The 21,007-nt window shown below is 46.3% G+C and overlaps 1 protein-coding gene across 2 annotated transcripts in view; it reads right to left on the bottom strand.

The window, feature by feature from the left end:
• Positions 1-21,007, bottom strand: part of BCORL1 (BCL6 corepressor like 1) — a 47,364-nt gene that overhangs the window by 3,241 nt on the left and 23,116 nt on the right. For both annotated transcript variants that reach the window (XM_084638840.1, XM_084638841.1), the window contains one exon: positions 14,843-14,996. In XM_084638840.1, the coding sequence (XP_084494966.1) occupies positions 14,843-14,996 (154 nt within the window). The remainder of the gene's footprint in view (positions 1-14,842; positions 14,997-21,007) is intronic.

Genomic DNA, 21,007 nt, shown 5'->3' with positions numbered 1-21,007 from the left:
GCGGGATGTGTTTCTAGTGGTGTCCTGCAGGGATCAGTTCTTTACCCCATGATATTTCACATTTTTATTAATGACCTGAAATAAACCAAAATCATCACTGATAAAGTTTGCAGATGACACAAAAATTGGGGGAGAGGTAAATTATTAACACAACAGAAAGAGAGATCTGGATCGCTTGGTAATCTGTGTGCAAGGAAACAACATGTATTTTAACATGTCTAAATGTAAATGCATACACCTACGAACAAGGAATGTAGGACATACTTCTAGGATAGGGTCTCCATCTTGCAGAGCAGTGACTCTGAAAAAGATTTGGGGGAGGTGGAGGATAATCTGCTAAACATGAGCTTCCAATGCGACTCTGTGGCCAAAAGAGCTAATGCGATTCTGGGATGCATAAACAGGGGAATCTCAAATAGGAGTACAGAGGTTATTCTACTTTGTATTTGCCACTGATGTGACTTCTACCAGAATCCTGCGACAAGTTCTAGTGACCACAATTCAAGAGAGATGTTGATAAATTGGAGAGGGTTCAGAGAAGAGCCATGAGAATGATTAAAGGATTAGAAAGCATGCCTCTGAGTGACAGACTCAAGGAGCTCAATCTATTTATCTTAACAAAAAGAAGGTTAAGGAGTGACTTGATTATAGTCTATAAATACCTACATGGGGAACAAATATTTAATAGTAAGCTCTTCAATCTAGCAGCGATAACACAATCCAATGGCTGGAAGTTGAAGCTCTATAAATTCAGACTGGAAATAAGGTGTACATTTTTAACAAAGAGGGTAATTAACCATTGGAACAACTTACCAAGAGCTGTTGTGGATTCTCCATGAAGGACCATTTTTAAATCCAGACTGGATGTTTTTCTAGAAGATCTGCTCTAGGAATTATTTGGGGGCAGTTCTACGGCCTATAGCATACAGTACATCAGACTAGATGATCACAATGGTCCTTTCTGGCCTTAGAATCGATGAGGCTAGGGCCTCCCCTCCAAAGCCACATTGAACAACCCATCCCCCACAATGCCAGGGATCAAGAATTCAGGCCTGCCCTTGACTCTGTCTTGTCCTGGGAGTTGGAGCCCATTACAGAAGGAAGAAGCCATTGGCCAGACTGGCTAGTGAAACTGACACCTTGCTGGGCAAGTGCACTTCATGGCCTAATCTCCACTGGAGCACTCACATGCTGGGCCCCTGTGCTCCCCTCAGGCTTGAACTGGTTGCCTCCCGTTCCAGCCCAACTCACGGAGTCAAGGAAGGGGAGGAGCAGTTACCGCCTCTCCCCCCCACCATGCACACCTTTTGAATGCCCCCAATTGTCCCCTGCTCATCCTCACACTCCCTCTTCCTGAGATAAATGCCCAAGACTTTCCCACTCTGGAAGTTCAGTCACTCCATGCCCTGCATGATCGCAGGGCTTGACATCTCTCCAGACCTCTCTCCCCACAAAGGAACAAGTCTTCCTGCACACCCCCAGGTCCTCAAGCCCCATGTGGAATGACCCTGAGTGACTGGCTTTCATGCACCTGGGACCTGCTGCTTTTGAGTTCTCCCTGCAAAGTAACAGCAGCAGCATGATACCTTAAACAGGCACCACGGCAGCTTCTCTCCCTGCACAGGCTCACCCAAGCCGATTGGCTAGTGTGGGCTGGACCAGGAAGATGCATCTCACAACAAGCTCTGCAAGTCAGCCACCTCAGATGCTCGTGACCAAGTTGCACAGCAGTGCTCCCTGCCCCCAGCTCCAAGGGCAGATCTAGGACTGTCAGCAAGAGTGTGATGCTGATCTCAGTAACTGATGTGGTCCCTACAGATGCCACATCCCAAACTAGGCAGTGCTTTCAGGATTAAAGCCAACAGCTGCTTTAAAGGGACAGCCCGCTAGGAAAGCGCAGCTCGGTTTGAGCATTTGGTCCCTGCAGAGTTACCTGCAATCTCCCAGATTCCTATAACACACAGGATTTCCAGTCAGTCTCTCTCTGCATTGGTTCCCTTTGTTTGTTTGTTCGTTCGTTCACTGAGGCTCCTTGGGAACCCATGAGTAGCCAGGGGCCCCATGGCTATGACAGTGAATCTCTCTGGCAAGGGATGGCTGTACCACAGTAGCAGTGGAGCAACCTTAAGCCTCATCAATTCCTCATGGTACTTTCCCCTTCTAACCACTCTGAGGGTGGCGAGCCAGCCAGGTCCCTCTGAAGCAGGCACTGCCTGAAGTGGATGAGGAGATATGGAGCAGTGTCATGGAAGCCTCAAATAGCTCACGAACCCCTGAAGGTAAATGCTGAGCTGAAAGGATCCCCCATGAGAAGGACCTCTGATGGATATTAAATTGCCCAACATGGCCCCTAAAACCTTGTAGAAGGGTGCAGAGCCTTCTACCAACTACCATCTCCTCCTGCTGGACCCTCAGGGGCAGATAAGTAGCAGAGCATGATCAATGAAAGACTGCCAACTGCAGCAGCCCGGACATGTGATGTGTCTGCACAGCCAGAAGATCACTGACCCTGACCCGGTCCTGTCTGTGAACTATTCCCAGGCCAGAAACTAGAATGATAGGGATCCAGGCCTGGAGGACTCCAGATTAATCCAGAGCTGTCTTGTCAAAGTCATAGAGTGTAAGGCCAGAAAGGATCACCTAGTCTGACCTCCTGTATATAACAAGCCACCAACACCACCCAGCACTCACACACTGAACCCAACAACTGAGATGAGACCAAAGTATCTCAGTCCACAGGAGACTAGACTGTTATGTGCTACAGGTAGAGAACAAGGCACACTGTATCTGAGGCCCCTGCTATGGCAGGGAGATGATTAAGTGAGAGATACCCAGATAATCCAGGCAAGTGACCCGCACCCACACACACTGCAGAGGAAGGCAAAACCCCCCAAAGTCACTGCCAATCTGACCTTGTGGAAAACTCCTTCTCAACCACCTATGGCAATCAGCTAGACCAGGGGTAAGCAAACTTTTTGGCCTGAGGGCCACATCAGGGTGCAAAATGGTACAGAGGGCCAGGTAGGGAAGGCTGTGCCCCCGCAAACAGCCTAGCCTCGGCCCCCTATCTGCTCCCCATCCAACCCCCACTGCTCCTTGTCCCCTGACCACTCCCTCCCAGGGTCCCCTGCCCCAAACTGCCCCCCGGGACCCACCCCCATCCAACGCCCCCTGCTCCCTGTCCCCTGACTGACCGCCAGCCCCTATTCACCCCCCTGCCGACAGGCCCCCCAGGACTCCCACGCCCTATCTAACCCCCCCGACCGCCCCAGAACCTCCGCCCCATCCAACCGTCCTCTACTCCCTGTCCCCTGACTGCCCCCCAGTATCCCCCACCCCTAACCGCTCCCTGTCCCCTGACTGACCCCTGAGACTCCGTACCAAACCCCCGCACTGCCGCTCGTGTGTCGCCGCCACCCCCTTACCATGCCACTCAAAGTGGCAGGAGCATGCAGTTCTGCTGCCCACACGGCAGCGTGGCTGGGGGGGAGGGGGGGGATAGAAGGGGAGGGGCTGGGGACTAGCTTCCCCGGCTAGGAGCTCAGGGCCAGGCAGGAGGGTCTCGCGAGCCAGATGTCGCCTGCAGGCCATAGTTTGCCCACCTCTGAGCTAGACCCTGAGCATGTGAGCAAGAACCATCCAGCCAAGCACCTGGGAGAGAGAGAATGCTCAGTGCCACCTCAGAGCACTGGCCCACCCCATCCTATGTCCCATCTCCAGCCGAGGCCATCCCTGATGTTTTAGAGGAAAGAGATTTTAAAAAAAGATAGAATACATGGGCGGGGAAGAGGGAGAATCCCTTCCTGACCCTTGCAGATGGCGGTCTGAAGCCCTGAAGCATGAACTTTTAGAAACATAAAATAATCTAGAAGAGACCCTCCGCCCCCGGGGCTACCAAGCCCATCCCCCACTATCAAAAGCAACCCCATCATACAATCAGACTCAGAAATTTTGTCCCACTCTCTCTCAAAACTGATTAAGTTGTTTGCCTTCACAACTTGTACTAGAAGGCTGTTCCTGAACCTCACTACTCGGATGGTTAGAAACCTACTTCTAACTTCCAGCCCAAAATTTGTTCATGGCCAGTTTATACTCATTTGTTCTTGTGCCAACAGCATCCTTTATCTCAAAGAGCTCTTCTCCATCCCTGGTATTTACCTTCCTGATGTATTTACAGAGAGCAAACAGATCCCCTTTCAGTCTTCTCAGGGCTAAGCTAAATAAGCCAAGCTCTTCCCATCTCCTCTTGTAAGATAGGCCCTCCATTCTCCTGGTCTTTTCTGCACCTGTTCCAGTCATGGGTGACTGGAATTGTACACAGAATTTCAATGGCATTAATACTTCCCAGCCTCCACTAGAAATGCCTTGCCTGATACATCCTAGGATCACATTTACCTTTTTTACAGCTGCATCACATTGGTGGCTCATAGTCATCCTGACGACCCAGTCATCCAAGTCTCTCTCCATCTCTGCCCTTTCCAACTGATGAACCCCAGCTTGTAGCAGAAATTCTTATTATTAGACCCTAAGTGCATTGAACTTCATCCCATTTCTGTCACTCCAGTCTTCAAGTTTATTCAGATCTTCTTGTATAATGTTCTGATCGTCCTCTGTACTGATGATGCCTCCCACCTTTGTATCATTGGCAAACTACATTAGCACACTCCTGCTTTTTGTGCCAAGCTCGTTAATAAAAACATTGACTAAGACGGTCCCAAGGCCAATCCATGAGGCACTCCACTAGTAACCTCCATCCTGTCCGATAATTCACCTTTCACAACAACCTGTTGCCTTCTTCCATTTAGTCAGTTCCTTATCCACCTTACAATGCTTGTACTGATCCCCATTCTCCATAATTTATTTAATAATTTCCCATGTGGTACTGTGCCAAATGATTTACTGAAGCACAAGTATATTAGATCTGCTGCACTTCCCTTCTCTAAAAGAATCAGTTATTGTCTCAAAGAAGGAAGTCAGGTTACCCTGGCATGATCTACCTTTGGTAAACCTATGTTGCATCACATCCAACTCTACCATTTAACTCCATGAATGTAATTATCCTTTCCTTCACAATTTGTTCTAAAGCCTTGCAAGACTAACGAGTATGTTATTGCCCAGTTCACTTTCCCCTGTTTCTTAAATAGAGGTACATTGTGAGCTATTCTCCAGTCATATGGTACTACCCCTGAATAGACTAGTGAGGTCATTAATGTCTAGTGATGGCTTCTTGAGTGAGGGCCTGGTCTCATTACCATCAAACTCACTTTAATTGCAAGAAGGCGCTAGCAGCTGGTCTAACAAAGTGTTCCAGCTAGGTATTAGCAGTTGGTGCTATTTGGAAACTGTCTGCCAGTTGCTTTGAGAGAAGACAGTTACAGCACTGCTTTGTGATAGTGGTCTCTAACACTGCATTGGAACTCAAACAGGACAAAAGCAAGCCTGCAATCAGCATATGAGTGAAGATCTGGTGGTCTCATGGCCTGCCAGATGTAGCAATAAATGTACACATGCTTGGGATGCTGGAAAATCCAGCTATCAGCAGTAGTCCAGCTCTGGTGATGGCAAGAGAACACTTGGCACTTCTGTCATTCCCAGGCACAGGCTTCAGTAACTTACACTTATGGGGAGTACACAAAAATCCTGAGAAATTCCATCAACTGCACTGTGTTGGGTGAAGGTCCAAGTTGCACTCAAACACTCTGAAGTCAGGGAAGGCCAAAGTTCGCACTGAGCCCACCTCAGTCACTGCTCAGCTTTCAAGGCTGTCAGAACAGCTGTATGATATACTATTTTTTCAATAATGCAGTATGTGCATGTCTTTAAGCCTCTATCATAATGCCTTATTACATGAGGCCTGGCATCCTCTGACTTCTGGCTGCTAACTGTCTAGCCTTAATGAGCCCTGTGTTTTCTGATGGAATTTCCTAGGTCTATAAAAAGGAAGAAAGGATGCTCCCATGAACCTTGCGAAATCCACTGTGGGAGCTCATTCTCCTGCAGCCCTTAAGAACTATCCTTACAAGATAGGTCGGGACCGAGGAGGCCCAGTTCTCCTCTTGTTCCAAAGAGGAAAGTCAGTCTGGAATTCACTGGGTTCCTCCTCAGTAAACCTACTCCAGGTGGTATTTTGAAGCTGCACAGGGACATATCCAGGAAGGTCTCAGGCCCAGTCTTTGGTACAAGTTGCTGGCCTAACACACAGACTTGATTTGAGGTGGGGAAATCAGTGGCAGCTAGAAGGAAGGCCAAACCAGGCACCATTCAGCTTCTATCTTATTTTGAAATAAAGCATCCAATGCAGAAGTCTTCCTGAACTGTGGTCTCTTTGTCAGATATAGGGTTATGTGCATAAAAACTGTGTGTCAAATTATTTGCAGCACATAATGACCTATGTGCATACCACAACATGTGGTGAAAAGACTTCAATGTAAGCTCTTTGGGACTTGTCATGTTGTGTTCTTGTGTAACAGCTAGCACATAAGGGCAGTCTCTGGGCAAGAGCAAACAATGTTGATGCCAAAAACTTCACCAGCTGAATTGTACTGGTTGCTCCTTCACAGCTGCCAGAGACCTCCCTCCTCCAAATGTAGTGTGATGTCCAAGTGCCACATTCACAACAGCTGCGGTCCTCCACAGCCAAGTATAGTCATACATTGCATATACAAACAATACATGTACTGGGCTGTACTGTGTCCATGTGGATCTGAGAAACTCTGCCTGGACTGGACAAGCAGGGTGGGAATGCGGACCAGGTACCAAAGGAAAGCTGGGGTGGTGCCCCTCCCAGTTTTTGTTATGATGCATCAAGAAAAGCTGAAGTGTCCATTGCCGCCCACCGGAGTTTTTATTTCTACTTCATTTTAAGCATGAGAAATTCAGATCCTGTCTAGACTGATGGGCTGAAGAACTAGTGCAATGGTGAAATCACAAGAGTCAAGAGAGTAAAAGCTGAGCAATTAAGGGAAAGGAGTTTTTACATCTTGTAACAAGGATTGTACTATAACTAAATCAGTTTAGAAACTGGTTTAGTTTAACTGGTGCCAAGCCCCTCATGTGGGCACTAAGCTAAAGTCACTTTCAGGCCTCTCAAATCTATTTCAGAGCATCTATACTTGGGGGCTGCACCACTCAACTATGTCAGGGCCTAACTAATTTAATTAAACAGTACAATGTGTGTGTGTAAAGAAGGCTTAAGGCAAAAAACTAGTGAAAAAACCTTCACGTTCCAGCCCTTCCTTTATAAGTCAAAGAAACAAAAACAATGCAGCAGGATAAACCCAATTTTTTAAACACTCTTTTGCATGGTCACTGCCAGTTAAAGCATGCAAGAAAAACGAGGGGCGATTGTTATGAAGATCTGCATTGTTTTATTTTGGCATCACGACTGGGTGAAGCTCAGAATATGGCAGTCTGAGGAAATACCACCACTTATTTCCACCTCCACTCTGTCCTCTGCAAACTGGCACTGGACACATTTCCCTGTCAAAATTACTTACACTGGAGCCTTTCAGTTTTTGCAATTGAAAGTTAAACACTAAACACTGCCACTTGAAATGTCTGTCTGCTATAACAGTAACCCACTTAGTGATGAGCAATGCTAAGGGCTTTTGAGTTTCTGGCTATCAATCCTATCCATGAGCACATGTCCATTTAGACAGTAGGAATATGTAAATGGGGAAACATTCACATTTTTCCAGTAAGCAGGGACCGAAAGAGGAGTGATCATTTTTATGTTGCCTTTTTGTTTGTTTGTTTTTTTGCAGTTTAAGCAAAATATTATAGTCCTATCAATAGCAGTCATGAAGAGTTTGAAAGAAAAGTCCTTTTCACATCAAAAGCTAAGGTTTGCAAGTCAAGGTGCATGCCATGAACTCAGTCAGGAAAATCCACCTATTGACACATCACCGTACTCCAGAATCTCAGCTGAAGAATATTTCTAAGAGTGCATTTATGCTAGAACATAAAAACGGCCATACTTGGTCTGACCAATGCTCCATAGAACCAAATATCCTATCCCTGACAGTGGCTAATGCCAGATGCTTCAGAGGAAATGAACAGAACAGGACAACTGAGTGATCCACCACCTGTTGTCCAGTCCCACCTTCTAGCAGTTGGAGGTTTAGAGACACCCGGAGCATGGGGTTGGGTTCGTAACTATCCGGCTAATAGGCATTGATGGACCTATCCTCTATGAACTCATCTAATTCTTTTTGAAACCAGTTATAGGTTTGGCCTTCACAACATCCCATGGCAATGAGTTCCACAGGTTAACTATGCATTACATTTTAATCCTGCTGCTTATTCATTTCATTGGGTGAGCCCTAGATTCTTGTGTGATGTGAAGAGGTAAATAAACACTCTTATTCACTTTCTCCATAGCATTCATGATTGTATAGACCTTTATCAAATCCCCCCCACCCCAGTCATCTCTTTTCCAAGCTGAACAATTCCAGTCTTTTTATTCTCTCCACCTATGGAAGCTGTTCCATACCCCAATCATTTTTGTTGCCTTCTCTATATCTTTTCCAATTCTAATGTGTCTTTTTTGAGATGGGGCAACCACATCTGCATGCAATATTCAAGATGTGGGTGTACGATGGCCTTATATAGTGGCATTATGATATTTTCTGTTTTATTATCTAAACCTTTCCTAATAGTTCCTGACCCCGTTAGCTTTTCTGACTGCCGCTGCACATTGAGCAGATGTTTTCAGAGAACTACCCACAGTGACTCTTTCTTGAGTGGTAACAGCTAATTTGGACCCCATCATTTTATATGTATAGTTGGGATTGTGTTTTCCAATATGCATTACTTTGCACTTATCAACATTGAACTTCATCTGCCATTTTGTTTCCCAGTCACCCAGTTTTCTGAGACTCCCATGTAACTCTTCACTCTCAACTTTGGTCTTAACTATCTTGAGTAATTTTGTATTGTCTGCAAATTTTGACACCTCACTGTTCACCTCCTTTGTACAGATCATTTCTGAATACATTGAGCAGCACAGGTCCCAGTACAGATCCTTGAGGGAGCCTGCTACTTCCATTTCTCCATTGTGAAAACTGACCATTTATTCCTACCCTTTGTTTCCTATCTTTTAAGCAGTTACTGATCCAGGAGAAAGAAAAGGAGTACTTGTGACACCTTAGAGACTACCAAATTTATTAGAGCATAAGCTTTTGTGAGCTACAGCTCACTTCTAGTCTCTAAGGTGCCACAGGTACTCCTTTTCTTTTTGCGGATACAGACTAACACGGCTGCTACTCTGAAACCTGATCCAGGAGAGAATCTTCCCTTTTATTCCATGATTGCTTAGTTTGTTTAAGAGCCTTTGGTGAGGGACCTTGTCAAAGACTTTCTGAAAGTCCAAGGGCACTGTATCCATTGGATCATACTTGTCCACATGCTTGTTGACTTCCTCAAAGAATTTTAATAGATTAGTGAGGCGTGACTTCCCTTTCCAAAAGCCTTGTTGACTCTTCCCCAGCATCTCGTGTTCATCTATGGGTTTGATCATTCTGTTCCTTACTATAGTTTCAACCACTTTTACAGGCTAGTAAGACTACCTTTAGTACCAGGCATTGCCAGGATTGCCTCTGGATCCTTTTTTAAAAAATCAGCATTGCATTAGTTACCCTCCTGTCATCTGGCACAAAGGCTGATTTAAGCCATAAATTACATACCATAGCTAGTAGTTCTGCGATTTCGTATTTGAGTTCTTTCACAACTCTTGGATGAATACCATCTGGTCCTGGTGACTTATTTCTGTTTATCAGTTTGTTCCAGAACCTCCTCTACTGACACCTCAATCTGGGACAGTTCCTTAGATTTATCACCTAAAAAGAATGTTTCATGCGTAGGGGTCTCCCGCATATCCTCTTCAGTGAAGACCGATGCAAAGAATTCATTTAGCTTCTGAACAACAACCTTGTCTTCCTTGAGTGCTCTTTTAGCACCCCGACCATCCAGCGGCCCCACTGTTTGGCAGGTTTCCTCCTTTTGATGTACTTAATTTATTTATTGCTATGAGTTTGTGTGTCCTTAGCTGGTTGCTCTTTGAAGTCTTTCTTGGCCTGCTTTATTATACTTTTACACTTGATTGCAAGAGTTTATGCTCCTTTCCATTTTCTTCAGTTGGATCTGACTTCCAGTTTTTAAAGGATGTCTTTTTGCCTCTAACTGCCTCTTTTACTCTGCTGTTTAGCCATGGAAGCTGGAGGTGCAATACCCAGCTTGTGTAGATGAATATGCACTAGCTCTTATTGGGGTAGTGAGTTAAAAACAGCAGAGTAGCCACGGTGGCAGGGGCAGCTGCTCAGGCTAGCACCCCAGAGTACAATCCCATACATCCTACGTACGTATTCAGGTGGTTAGCCTAAGCTGCTAGAGCTATACTGTTAGCACGTTTATCTACCCAAGCTGGGAACTACACTTCCAGCTGTAGCATGGATGTACACTTAGCAGTTGGAATGGTTCGTTCATCTGAAGGGGAAATTAGCACTGAAGCCCAACATAATGGTAGTGTTCATATTAACTCACTTACTACTGATCGTTTTAACTGCAAAAAACAGTTACTTACTTTCTCGTAACTGTTGTTCTTCGAGATGTGTTGTTCACATCCATTCCACATTAGGTGTGCGTGCGCTGCGTGCACGAGCATCAGAAACTTTTTCCCTTAGCGGCTCCCGTTGGGCTGGCGGGGTCCCCCGAGTGGCACCACTGTCCCGTGCATATATACCCCTGCCGGCCCGACCCCCTCCAGTTCCTTCTTGCTGGCGACTCCGACAGAGGGGTAGGAGGGTGGGTGGTGGAATGGAAGTGAACAACACATCTCGAAGAACAACAGTTATGAGAAAGTGCTTGTTCACATCCATTCCACATTAGGTGAATTACAAGCTTATTTCTGGAGGAGGGTAGGAGTCACGGAACAACTGCTCGGAGGACCGCTCTGCCAACTGCTGCATCCTCTCTGGCCTGCTGGTTGACTGCATAGTGGGTCATGAAGGTGTGCACCGAGGACCAGGTGGCTGGTCTACAGATCTCCTGGATCGGGACCTGTGACAGGAACGCCATGGAAGTCGCCTGCGCCCTGGTCGAGTGGGCTGTGATCATCGGGGCCAGAACACCTGCGAGCTCATAGCATGCCCGGATGCAGCAAGATGAAATCCGCTGCGCCGACACTAGGAGGCCTTTTATTAGGGGACGTGATCGTTCCCCTCTATTCGACATTGGTGAGGCCTCATCTGGAGTACTGTGTCCAGTTTTGGGCCCCACACTTCAAGAAGGATGTGGATAAATTGGAGAGAGTCCAGCGAAGGGCAACAAAAATGATTAGGGGTCTGGAACACATGAGTTATGAGGAGAGGCTGAGGGAGCTGGGATTGTTTAGCCTGCAGAAGAGAAGAATGAGGGGGGATTTGATAGCTGCTTTCAACTACCTGAAAGGGGGTTCCAAAGAGGATGGCTCTAGACTGTTCTCAATGGTAGCAGATGACAGAACGAGGAGTAATGGTCTCAAGTTGAAGTGGGGGAGGTTTAGATTGGATATTAGGAAAAACTTTTTCACTAAGAGGGTGGTGAAACACTGGAATGCGTTACCTAGGGAGGTGGTAGAATCTCCTTCCTTAGAAGTTTTTAAGGTCAGGCTTGACAAAGCCCTGGCTGGGATGATTTAACTGGGAATTGGTCCTGCTTCGAGCAGGGGGTTGGACTAGATGACCTTCTGGGGTCCCTTCCAACCCTGATATTCTATGATTCTATGATTCTATCCTCTTGGCTACAGCCACAAATAGCTACGTGGATTTGCGAAAGGGCTTGGAGAGCTCCAAATAGAACGCCAGCGCTCAACGCACATCCAGGGCTCCAGGCCCGGCAGCTGCAATGCGGCCTCCATCAACAGTTGCTTTAGGCAAAAGTCTCTTTCTTTCCTTGTCCTTGACTTAAACGCCTTGCAAATCTTACACCTTTCAGTTTGATGTCCGTCTCCCAGGCTACGTAGACACGAGTCGTGGAATGTCACTAACTGGCATAGGTTTGTGGCACGTGGTGCAAGCCTTGAAGCCGTGGGCCCGGGGCAGGTGCTGGAGGCCTCCAAGCACCTAATGATTTAAGTGTCCACAGTCTGTATGTGGACTAACTGATAACAGCTACTCTAAAGGCTAAGGGACTGCTCTTCTATGGGGTGGGGGGGAGGTTGTTCCAACGCCGCCATGGACGGTAAGAAGGAACTGGAGGGGGTCGGGCCGGCACGGGAATACATGCACGATGCAGTGGCGCCACTCGGGGGGCCCGCCGGGAGCCGCTAAAGGAAAAAGTTTCCAACGCTCGTGCATGCAGCGCGCGCACACCTAATGTGGAATGGATGTGAACAAGCACTCGAAGAAGAACTGTACTTATCCTACAGTTTGAAGCAATCTCCCGGGTGCCAAGTGGCCCAACTGTCCTCTCCTCAGCTGCCCCTGCATACGTATAGGGTGCAGCTACATGGTGTCAACACAAAAAATCCGTGGCATATTGAAAAGAATCCATGGCCCACGCAGGAGAATTCAGGTTCAGTTTGCCATGACAGATGCCTTGATTCTAAGAGAAGCATAGTTTCAGCCATAACTAGGGAGCCTTGACTGAACCCTGTGTTAACACTTTTTGTGTTCAGAGTGCTTTACATACATCAGCTAAGCCTCAACCCCTCACCCACACAGTGAAGTGGGCACTGGCCCCATTTCACAGATGGAGAAAACAAAGATGAATACTCAAAATTACAGCTGCGCAAAATTTTTCAGAGAAATAGATTTGCCAAAAGCCTCAGTTTTGGTAGTCTCAAAACTCTCCCTGAATTTGACACAAATTCATTAAATAGTTTTGGCCAGAAATACTTTTCAGGTTAGATTCACAAACCGGTAAGTGTGGGTCTGTCCTCACCATGACCTGACATTTGTTTTTGATTTTTCAGGGTTGCCAACGAACTGAAACCCCCCACTTAATTGCCCCACTCAACTCAAGGCTCTGTTTACGCTAGGATGCTTCCCCCCATTGCTACAACTGGCACAGCTCAACTTGTGGGGGTGCTAGTGTAGACAGGGCATGGGGGTGTTTAAGTACTGTGTCGCTTAGACTTGAGCAGAGTCAGATGACATACATGATGATTAAAAAACCCAGCAGCAGAGGCGAGTCTACACAAGCTGCTGCTGTTACTGCCACTCTTGGAGCTGAACAGAAGCAAGTGCAGCTATGGAGGGAAAAACGAAGACAGGTTTCCTAGTGTATGAAGAGCTCAGGTTCCTGAGTATGGCAAGCCAAGAGTAACTAATTCCTAGCAGAATGCATCTACCACTGCCATACTGTCCCACAGGGATATCCCTGCAGGTCTTCAACTGGCAATGTGCTTATGCCAGAAAGATTAAAGATTGATAGGCCTTGTGATTTTATCCTAGCTAATGTAACTGTAGATGTCACTCATATACATGCATTTACTCTAGCTATGAAATGTATCCATCTGTTTGCCTCAATGTCCTGCAGCAAAGAGTTCATCAGGGAACTCATATTGCATCCTAAGTAGTTCTTAAAAGCACTTCACTTCGAAAAAGATTATTTCTTAAGTATTTTGAAATGACATGTCTTTTAATCCAGTGACTCCTGTGCTTGTTTTATGGAAAAGGGTAAATAAGAATAACTTTAAATTTGTAAATGTATCCCAAAAGATCTCCACCCAATTCTTTACGACACTGAAACACACCCACCTCTGGGGCAGGAAGTCAGAGCTGTAAAAGTGTTCAGCAATACTAAACAAGAGTTTAGGACAGGAAGTTCACAAACAAATGAACTACTGAAACTGTTGCTCTCATCTGCATTTTTCATTCTTTTATAGGCCTCTGTCTGAGCTCCTTCCTAAACCACATAGCCTGGGGCGTTTTATTCTCTTCTTGAATGGAATTCCCCCCATGTCTCACAACTCTGCTCTTGTCTGGACCTTTCACACCTCTGTGCTATTCTCCACCCAAAAGTTCAGGATTACTGACCTCTTATTTTTGTCTTTTTATTTGGGGTTTGTAAGGCTTGCGTCCTCCCTTCCATTCCTGAATGGAACAATGGTCCATATTCTATGTTTTTATGAGACAACTCTGTGCAGTGGGTAGTGCACCAAAATGGGAACCAAGAGACTTGAGTACTATTCCTGACTCTGTTACTGACTTGTTGTGTAACCTTGGGGAACTTGCAACCTCTCCATGCCGCCACCGCCCAACTATCACATAATGATAATGTTTGCAGTGGTGCTAAAGCTGTGTTGGTCCCAGGATATGAGCGACAAGGTGGGTGAGGTAATATCCGTTAATGGACCAACTTCTGTTGGAGAGAGAGAGAGAGAGAGAAGCTTTTGAGCTACACAAAGCTCTTCTTCTTCTGACCTGAGGAAGAGCTTTGTGTAAGTTCAAAAGCTTGTCTCTCTCACCAACAGAAGTTGGTCAGATCAGGATAATGACATTTCGCCCATCTTGGCAAAGTGCTTTGAGACCTACCAATAGAATATGCAAGGTACGTGCAAAGCATTAACATTCTCTATTGGGATGCTACAGAGCCTGTTACCTTGGTGAGCAACCGCCGAAGGCTCTCGAAAGCGCTCAAGCAGGCATCATCTGTTGCTCAGTATAGAGACAGCCCATGTACTCTGCATATTGCTCTTCCCCCTTCTGAGGGCAGCCTGGGGCCTACTTCCACTCTCAGCTAACCCTGAGGACTCATGTTCTCTGTTCCTGCTTCCACTTCTCAATACGTTCACTGGTTGCCCAAATTGGTCCCAAATTTGCTCTGCCCAGGATTTGCTATGCAAAGAGGAAGTAACACTCACCCACGTGAGACCGACACCTGGAGGTTATAGCAAGGAAGCAGGGGCTTGTCTGAGAACTCAAACATGAAGCTGTCTGATTCTTGCTCCTCTTCCTCCTGATCAGAGCTTCCTGGAGGGTTGAGCAGAAGGTCGCACCCAATCCCATCCTTCCCCTCTGAAACAAGCAAAATTAGGTGTTGGCATCTCCCATACTTTCACTCTTGCGGTGCACAGTGTTTCCCTAGGAACTGGGGAGGAGATGGAGGGAGGGACAGAAACTGTTCTTGCACCAAGAGTGAAGCTCAGAGTCCCTGGGCAGGAATCTGGGCTTGGTATCTTACTGCATATTTCTGCTCCCAGCCCACTCGGGACACTATAGGTGGTGTTCCAGGTCTCCAAAGAAGGGGTTTCACCTGCTAGATTGTGATCTGTGTCACAAAGGTACCATCAGAGAAATGAAACCTGCACTGCTGGCTGCAAACGCTGCTGGAGGAATCCCCGTACACAGCTGCCCACTGCCCTGAACAGCCACTGCTAGAAGCCAGGCTTCAATCGGACGTATTTTTACTTTAGTGCCCATGTATGTGCATCACAAGCCACCAGATCAATCTGACATGACTGAGAAGCCAGTCTAGGGGAAGTACAGGGTACATGTGGCTCACAACTGCAGGTCAGGATTGAGGGTTACTAGCAAAGGGGCATGTGGAGGAAATTGGCACGTCTGCCCAAACTGCCCAGCTCTACCCAGTGCCACTAACGTCTCACCTGCACGAGTACAAAATACCACAACAAATTCAGAAACAAAACCCAGTCGAGGCTCACACTTCCCATCCACCCCAGCAACTCCCACTGGAAGGGCTCAGCCCCAGGGATTGTCCAGCAATTCCCTGCCCTGCTCTGAATCAAATGGCAGACTTGGGAGTACCAGCTGAGTCCCTCCTAGGGCTCCTGCTCTCGTCCCTCCCTGCAATGCTGACTCAGGACTGTTCAATCGATAACATCTTTCCTGAGCCCATGCCCTCCAGCCGCTAATAGACCAGTGCCACCAGATTCTGCCTAAGCCTCTGGCCCAATCCCATGGCTCAAGCTGGAGCACTGCAGTGGGCTGTGTGCACCAGACAGCTAGTTACTCAGCAGGTCAAGTTGTGGTGGTGACTCTGTCCTGTGGCTCATGAAAAGCTGGGAAAAGTTACTGTCCTTACAGTAACTGTGACTCTTTGGGACGTTTTACCTCCACAGATCCCATTCTGGGCCCTATGCACATGAGATATAGCTCTTTTTGCCAGCAGTATTTGTTGGGGCCACTCATGCCCCTGCATGTCCTCAAGCCCCTCACCTGAGGACATAAAGGGCTCAGTGGCCCCAACCTCCACTCTGTTCTTTCACCAATACAGAAATCCCAAGGCAAAGAGACTCCACAGTCAGGGGAAGGGAGCGTGGATGGTGGGATCTGTGTAGACAAAGGATCCCAAAGAAATCCAGTTACTGTAAGGTAAGTAACCATTCTTTCTTCTTTGAGTATTTGCCCACACTGATCCCACTTTAGGTGTCTGGCAGATGGGTGCCAGGAGTCCTATTTGAATAAGATCTGTAAGAATGCCCTGCCAAACTGTGTATCAGATCTAAAGGCTGACACTAAAGAGTAGCCGCTTATAAAGGAACGTATGGAGATCCAAGGAGCTGCTCTACAGATTTTGAGTACAGAGATGTCTCTTAAAGGGGCTGAGGAGGTTGCCTGAACTCTTTATTCAGTTCACTAGAAATTCTAATACAGTTTGACATCCATTTTGAGAGTGTGTGTGTGTCAGAACAGCCAGTCCTCTGGACTTAATCACCAGAAGACAAATTGCCTGGGTGTTCTGTGCAATGGTTTTGTCTTCTTGAGGTAATATAAGATAGCACTTAAAACTCTGAAGCATCTGCAGGGGATGAGTGAGGTCTTGGAAAGAACACTCGTAAGAGAATAAACTGATTAAAGTGAAAGACCGAGAACATTTGAGGCAGAAATTTAGACTGAGAATGGGGAGTAACTGTCCGTATGGAAGGTGGTCCTACCATCAGAGCTTGGATTGTCTCGGTTTGCAAGTAGAGCACCAATCTAAGAATGCTGTCGTAATAGACAAAACACAAAGAACAGAACGATGTAGGTTGAAACGGAGGCTCTGAGATAGGGGGACTGCATGTATGTTTAAGGGGGAAGGGGGGAATCCTTAACAGACAGAACAGCCCCTACCAAAATTTGGTTACTGGAGAACCAGGGGGAGGGGGGGCGGGGGAAATGCATCCCTGTAGTATTGGAGATATTGCTGCTAAGTGAACTTAACAGAACTTCTGGAGAATCCTGAAAGCTTCAATGACAGACAGGTAATCTAGGAGGAGAGGAACAGACACACCCACAGGAGAAAAGTTAGGGTGGAAAGCCCATACTGAAAACGTTTCCATTTGGCCCCATAAGCCTTGAAGGATTTTGGCTCTGAATGAGAATGTTCTGTACCTCTGCTGAGCAACATCTATCTTCAGGACATTGGATCTGGGTTTAGAATCAGATCTCAGTTCTGGGATATGATGTTTAGAGTGACTGGTAGCTTGAATTGCGGTTGAATCAATAGATGTACCATATTTGAGTACAAAAATTGTCATGCCCATGCCAGGGCTATTAAGATGGCTTGAGCCCTGTCTAGTTTTATTTCCGTAAGAACACTGTGGATCAGAGGGATCGCGGGAAAAACCCTTAGAGCAGATTCCTGTCCCAATGAATCAGAAATGCATCTGAGAGGGAGCCCGGACTTCTTCCTCCCCTGGAGCAAAGCATGGGACATTTGTTGTTTAGACTGGTTGGAAACAGATCTATGGTGGGAAGGGCCCACTTCTGAAAAGTTCTCAATAAAACTGAGTTTTTGAGGGAACATTCATAGGAAAAGAGCATTTTCTACTGAGAACATCCATTGCATTATTTTAGAATTCAGATAAGAGTAAGGCTATGAGATGGACATGAATCAGAGATAGAAATGCTCTGCAAACTGGACAAGCTGCCTCAAGTTCTAGTATGTTTATGTGTAGTTAGGATTCTGTAGGTGGACCATAAATCTTGGGTTAGCAGATGAGTTAGCTGTGCTCTCCCCAGTCCTGTTTGGGGACATCTGTCACCAGACTGTCTGTGGGACTTCGAGATGCAAACATCAATCCCTAACAGCCATTCTGGGGAATTCTACGAGATTAGTGATGAAAACATGCTCTCACAAGAGGGGTCCCTGAAAAAGGATGGTTTGGAGGGCGGGGAGTAGGCACAGATTGGAATTGTATATCATAGCCCTTCTGGATGACTCTGAGACCCAGCAGTCTAGTAATTGCAGCCAATGCATCAGAGAGGCAAATGTCAAATGGAGGGAAGAAATGCTCGATTTGGTTCAGGCATTCAACTGTGGCATCAAACTTGCTGCCTCGGGCCTGATGTGTTGTGAGATACTACAGCAGAACCCCTTTGCTTCTGATAATAAGGCCTCTTCTTAAAGGTTTCTGATGGTCCCCGCTGTTAAAAATAAGAGGAAGGAGGCATCTATCTCACTTGGTGCTGTGGTTTGAATGGTTTCCTCCTTTGGGCTGGGGTGTAAAGGTCTAGGGAATGAAGCATCAGTTTGGTATCTTTCAATGCGTGCAATGCTTCATGTGCTTTAGAATTAAAGAGGCCATGAGCATCAAAGGGTAAATCCTTTATTGGGCTGTCTGGAGCCCAGACACTGTACACATGGTGTCTGCAGCTACCATTGAACTTGTGGCAGTGTTGGAGGCATCAAATGCAGCTTGAAGAACCACTGTTGCAAGGACCCACTAAATACAGGAACTTAAATTCAACCCTAGAATCCTGTGGAACTTTACACAAGAACTGGCAGACGCTCCCTCTGGAGACAATCATACTTGGGGTAGCAAAACCTGGCATTTTGCAATACTGGCTTGAAGGCTAAGCAAGGAATAGACCTTCCTCTCAAATAGGTCCAACTTCTTTGGTTCTTTGTCTCTAAGAGTAAATCTTGGCTGACTGTGCATAGGCAGCAGCCAATGAACCTGAAACCAGGTGAGTATAAAGTTCTCAGAGCCTTTACTTGGAAAATGAAAGCAACAGCCTGCTCTTTTGGAGGTAGCTGAGATGGAGGCCAGGGTCTGCCATTCTTTGATCGAGAATGCCTCCATTAATGGGTATCGCCAAACAGCCCTCATAAACAGTGTGCAATAGAATCAAACATTCTATGTGACTGTTCTTGCACCACCTGCTAGGAATTTTTAAGGTGTCAGCGATCCTCTTCAGAAGGTTCTGCAAGGCCTTTAAGTCCTTGACAGTGGAAGGCACCTAAGGATTAATAACTTCATAAGGAAATGAAGAAATAGCTAATGGAACCAAAGTGTCATCATAGCAATCCATGTTGTCATCCTCTTGGATGCCTTGGGAATTCTCAGGAATTCTTGAACCAGGTGTTGAGAAGCACTTTGTGGGGTGGATGAGATGGTTGTGATACAGATAAATATCCTAAGGTGGATCTAACTAGAGGAGCTTTAGAAGAATATGGAGTGAACGGAGCTGTGGGCTCCAAGGAGGACATATGGCCAGGATTGCATCCCATATGGATATGGCATGTGGGTCCAAGAGGGAGGGATCCAACAATTCTGAGATCTTCCTGAACTGTCTTGTATGATGAGAAGAAGAACAACATCTTGAAACCCTTTTCTCAGGGACCCCTTCACAAGTTGACTGAGGAGAAAAGGAGGCAGTGCTAGGCAATGGACTTCTGTTATAGATTGAAAATGATGATGAGGCAGAAGAATACACTCTTCTGAAAGAGGTGCTGATCTTTGTGGAGTTGAGGAAAATTGTGGAGAACCTGATACTATGTGATGCCATATTGAAACTGAAACCGAAGATATTGGGTGCAGTGAAATCTTCATTATTGGGACTCTTGGCTCCAGTATCAATGAGAGATTTATTGACAAGGGAGAAACATCAAGTAGAGGATATACCAGCTCAGGTCTCCAGATATGCCTAAAACAGCTGACTTCAAGATCTGCGATACTGATTGCATAGATACTGGAGCAGAAATGGTCACCAATGCTGGTCTTTCGTCACTGCACAGTGCTGGAACAACTTGAGTGACACAGAAGATGACACCCAAGATAGACGAAGTGGTGGTAGCTGATGTGGAATGGTGCTGAATTGGTACCATAGTTGTTGTAGCCAGCAGATCAGGATTTAGAAGACCGAGCCTGCACTGAGTCAGATGAGGGCTATGTTTTCACTCCGTTTTTAAACTAGTATTGGGGATGGTGATAAGTGCCAGGACAGTTTCAGAGAAGCTTTTTTTCCCTGTCATGGGCAGCAGGAGCCAGACTCACCTGAAGGGATCTGTGCTGGAGTATCAGCAGCCTTTGACAAATACCCGGTCTTTTTGAACACAAAGAGACTTGAGATCTGGGAGCAACCTCACAAATAGCTGAAGCACTGATTTAATGCGGTCATGGAGTGGTAGGGGCTCCTTTCTGCCAAAGGATCTCTGAATCAGACCCTCCCTTCATGGAGTAATCTAACAAAAATAATTTTAAATGTGCATCTCTAGCCTTTGGAATTTGTGCCAAAAAAGATACAAAAATTGAACACTAGACATTTAAAATACCCATCATTTAAAAGAATGACTGCCTTGCAGGCTGGGCATGACTTAAAGCCTAGAGACTTAGCCTCTGCAATACCTTGGAAGACTCTCTGAAGGAATAAAAAGGTTTTCTCTTCTTTATTTTGCCAATGGACTACCAAGACATTAACTATAAAAACATCATCTGCACTTAGAGTAACAAAGAAGTTATAGCTACAGGGTAGTGAAACACACTGAGGCAGTTCTACCTTGCTGCCACGGGCAGCAGGAAGGGAGTGAGTGGTGGCTGGAGCCCCTTGTCCTTTATGCCTTTGGAGGAGGAGCTCAAGAGCATGCGGGGTACCTGCATAGCTCCAACTAACACTGGGCAAAAGAAGCTAACCTCATGCTCGTACGGTACGTGTGACCGTCGATTGGGATCCGTATGGACAAATATTTGAAGAAAAAGTCCCTTTCAGGAACTAGTAAATTCTTGAGCCAGTGAATGGTGTGAAACTATAGCAGATCACATGCCAGTGAGGGCTCCCTGATGATTTTCTCCTTCTATACA

Source organism: Lepidochelys olivacea, assembly GCF_965140295.1.
Source record: "Lepidochelys olivacea isolate rLepOli2 genome assembly, chromosome: 9".
Taxonomy (NCBI): domain Eukaryota; kingdom Metazoa; phylum Chordata; order Testudines; family Cheloniidae; genus Lepidochelys; species Lepidochelys olivacea.
Note: the sequence above shows the minus strand (reverse complement) of the source record. Positions and strands in the feature narration are given on the sequence as shown.